General features: G+C 39.9%; 1 protein-coding gene across 1 annotated transcript; it reads left to right on the plus strand.

Moving 5' to 3' along the window:
- Positions 1 to 451: 451 nt before the first annotated feature.
- On the plus strand, positions 452 to 3236 carry LOC106476002. Its single transcript, XM_022379992.1, has 2 exons — positions 452 to 2090; positions 2209 to 3236. The coding sequence occupies exon 1, from the start codon at positions 478 to 480 to the stop codon at positions 1546 to 1548; it is 1071 nt and encodes a 356-aa protein (XP_022235700.1). The 5' UTR covers positions 452 to 477; the 3' UTR covers positions 1549 to 2090; positions 2209 to 3236.
- The last annotated feature ends 241 nt before the right edge of the window (positions 3237 to 3477 follow it).

The raw sequence follows: 3477 nt of genomic DNA on the forward strand, positions 1-3477 counted from the left end.
GCGCTACTAGCGCTACCTGCTAATTTTGAGCTAATGACCAGAGGGAAGTCAATCGCTGGTAGCACTCGTCGCCAAGTCTTTGGCTACTCTTTGTCAACGGACAGTGGGATTGCTCATCACACTGTAATGCCCTAATCTTAGAGAGTGTTGTTGTTGTTGTTCAGTGCTGAGTTTTGTTTCTGCGATCCCCATGTTGTAATTCTAGCACCCTAATCACCGGGAGAATAAGGATGTGTTAAATTTTCTTACAGTTCCTAAAGTTTACAATAGCTATGAGTCTAATAATATTTGGGATAATTTGGAAGCAACGCAAGCACTATTATTGTTAAACTTAATTTGTAAGATATTATTTTAAAATGTTTTCTTTCTAATTTATTTCCTGAAAATAATATTGTTTTGAAAATTACTAATTCAAAAAGAAAACCTTGATTAACGTTATTTATTCACACTAGGTGGAGTTAAAACGGCCCTGTTAGTATGAAGCTGATGAAATGGGTAGGAGGACACTTCGGTCGTTCGCGTCGTAAGGGAAAGAGAGACGGAGAGAAAGAACAACCAAGAGAAAATCTTGAAAGATTAGAACCCCTTTCTCATGCAAATTGCTACCCTCAGCAGGTTGTAACACAACTTCCTAGAGGCTGTTACACCCCTCAACTCTTTCCGAGACATGAAAGGAAAGTACCAAACATACGTACAAGTTTCCTTGATCTCGCTGCTGCCCATGATGTCAACTCGCCACGCCAACGATCCCGAATTCGAACGAACCCTTGGCTAAGCTGCACCCGAAGTTCAATTTGTGGCTCCGTTGACAGCGGCTGGAGCGGATCTTCATTTTCTAGCTCTTCGGAAGCATCTGACGTAAAAGAGACCAGAAACAGAACCCCATCTGTGCCCTGGATTTCATCGTCATCCACCAGAAGTGGACGAGACGTCAATTCACTTACAACCTTGCAGACGTCTTGTCAGACAGGATGGGACGCAAAAGAACCTTATCGACTGTATTCCAATCCAAATACAATTAAATCCAATTTTAAATCTCAGCCAAGTCTCGAACGCGTGAACTACTGGCTTGCCCCACCAGGGCTGACACCTTGTTACAAATCTGAAGCAAATGTTTGTACTTTCGAGGTGGAAAACCCATTCTCTGAAAACTGCCATTCTTCTGAAGATATATGTAAAAACTCCATTACCGAAGAGAGTTTTAGCTCTGATGTCGACAGCGCGTGCGGTACTAGCATCAGCATCACACCGCTTTCCGAGACCGTAGCCAACGACGTCAGTGACCTTGCAGAATCACTGGACGACAAGGTTAAGCGTTTGATAGTTGAGCGTCATTTTGTCGAGGAGAAAATCACTCGGATCCGCGAAGAAGAACAGTTAGACAATGAGCAGAAACTGCGACTCCACCAGGAGCTCTTGGAATATCGCAGGGACCTGGTAATGCGTACTTTGAAAGGACTTCGACTTCGTGTTGAGCAACAAAATGAGCAGTTACGTAGATCATTCAGCAAAAACCAAGAACTGAGGACAAATGAGGCTAAAATATGAGTTTGGTTCAATTTTATTTTATTCATTATTTCTGTTTTGTTTTAATCCAGGTCTTATTTATTATACTTGATACTTTTTCTGAGCACACTGGACATTGTAAGTGAAGGAAATGTAGAAAAAAGTTCGAATGATTGTTACTTTCTTTGTTTTAGCTAAAGTTTATCTTCAATGTCGTTTTTGATTTAATTATTAATTCATTGTTTAGCATTTTTAAAGAAAAGAGAAAATTTTATGTAAATTTTTTTCGTTGCCAGGAATCATTGCTGTCCGGAGTATCGTAACAAAAGGAAAAACGTATGTTTGTAAAATTGTCAGCACTAAAAATATGTCAGTTTTCAACAGAGGTATAATTATAGAAAAACAATAATAATTAAACAATATGGTTAGTATTTTCACACTGTGGATCACACAAGCTTAATAATAAGGTGGTCTAGATATTAATATGTCAGTTTTCAACAGAGATATGATTATAGAAAAACAATAATAATTAAACAATATGGTTAGTATTTTCACACTGTGGATCACACAAGCTTAATAATAAGGTGGTCTAGATATTAATATGTCAGTTTTCAACAGAGGATATGATTATAGAAAAACAATAATAATTAAACAATATGGTTAGTATTTTCACACTGTGGATCACACAAGCTTAACAATAAGGTGGTCTAGATATCAATATGTCAGGCTGAGGACCATGGGTCCAAGACTATGATTTTGTTGAACACGTTTACGCACTCACAGCTGTGGGCGCGTTATAAGTGCGACAGTCAATTCTGCTATTCGACCCAAAGAGCTAGACAAAGCCCTCGTGGCAGCAGGTCTTGTTGGCTTTCTGTCTTCCCTCTGGTCAGTAGCTCAAACTAGATACAGCTTTTCCCGAATTTTCGTTGTTTCTAATTTGGTCGTATACCCACGTGCACTAAAAAGTACCGATCAAGTTAAACCACATTTGTTAAGAGAGAAAAAAAAAATACTAAAGTTTACGACTTATTGGTTTATATTAGTTACTTTGACCGTGTGTGTTTTCGTGATAAAAACAGTCAGGTATCATGGAGTATTCTATCGCTTACCTGTACTTTTAATTTTAGAATTCATTTGAGGTGTTTATGAGTCATATATTCTTGTTGTACGTTTATCTATAAAGCTGTGTTATTGCTCTGGGCTGCTTCGCCGAATGCAGCCCATTGGTGGGATTTCCGGGCTGCAGAGCCAAGATTCTCCAGTTCCGTCGTTCGCGTCCTATTTCAGCCAGAAACAAACATCACGCTCTACACTTTAAGACCGTTATTTTCCAGTTTGACAAACGAGAAGACCCAAAGTGGGCGTTGACAGGCGGTGATTGGCTGCTGACCATCTAGTCTACTCGTTCAATATTAAGGACGGCTAGCGCAGATAGCCCTCATGTTGTTATGTCCGATACCCAAAGACAAACAAGACAACTGGGCTTCTAGAAAGTACAAGTAACTGAACTGAACATAGCTCTATTTACAACTGTTCGGGCGTTTGCCCTTTTCGGAAGGTTAAGCGGACAGCGATCTCTGCTACCTGGGGAAGAGCATTCTTTGAACCCTCAACTCCACTCCAGGTTGTTTAGCGGGTAAGCTTGAGGGCTTGTAGGATAAAAATCATGGTTCAGTTCCAGATAGCCCATTGTGCAACGTAAAGCAAACGAATCGTTCAAAACCCCATTATAGGTTAGTAACAGAGAGTATATACAGATGATATATTGCTGGTTGCATGCTTCTTCATACATTTTAAACGTACATAGTTTAGCAACATCTTACGTGTGTGTACTAAGCCTTTGAGTGTCGTTCACAATGCATCAAAATCGTATCTCGTCTTTGTTAATTACTGTTCCCTAATAACGCTAAAAATAGGCTTTCGATACACGCGGGTGGCACAGTGCGGGTAGCCCATTGTGTAGCTCTG

The sequence above is a fragment of the Limulus polyphemus genome, unplaced genomic scaffold, assembly GCF_000517525.1.
Source record: "Limulus polyphemus unplaced genomic scaffold, Limulus_polyphemus-2.1.2 Scaffold9610, whole genome shotgun sequence".
Lineage (NCBI taxonomy): Eukaryota > Metazoa > Arthropoda > Merostomata > Xiphosura > Limulidae > Limulus > Limulus polyphemus.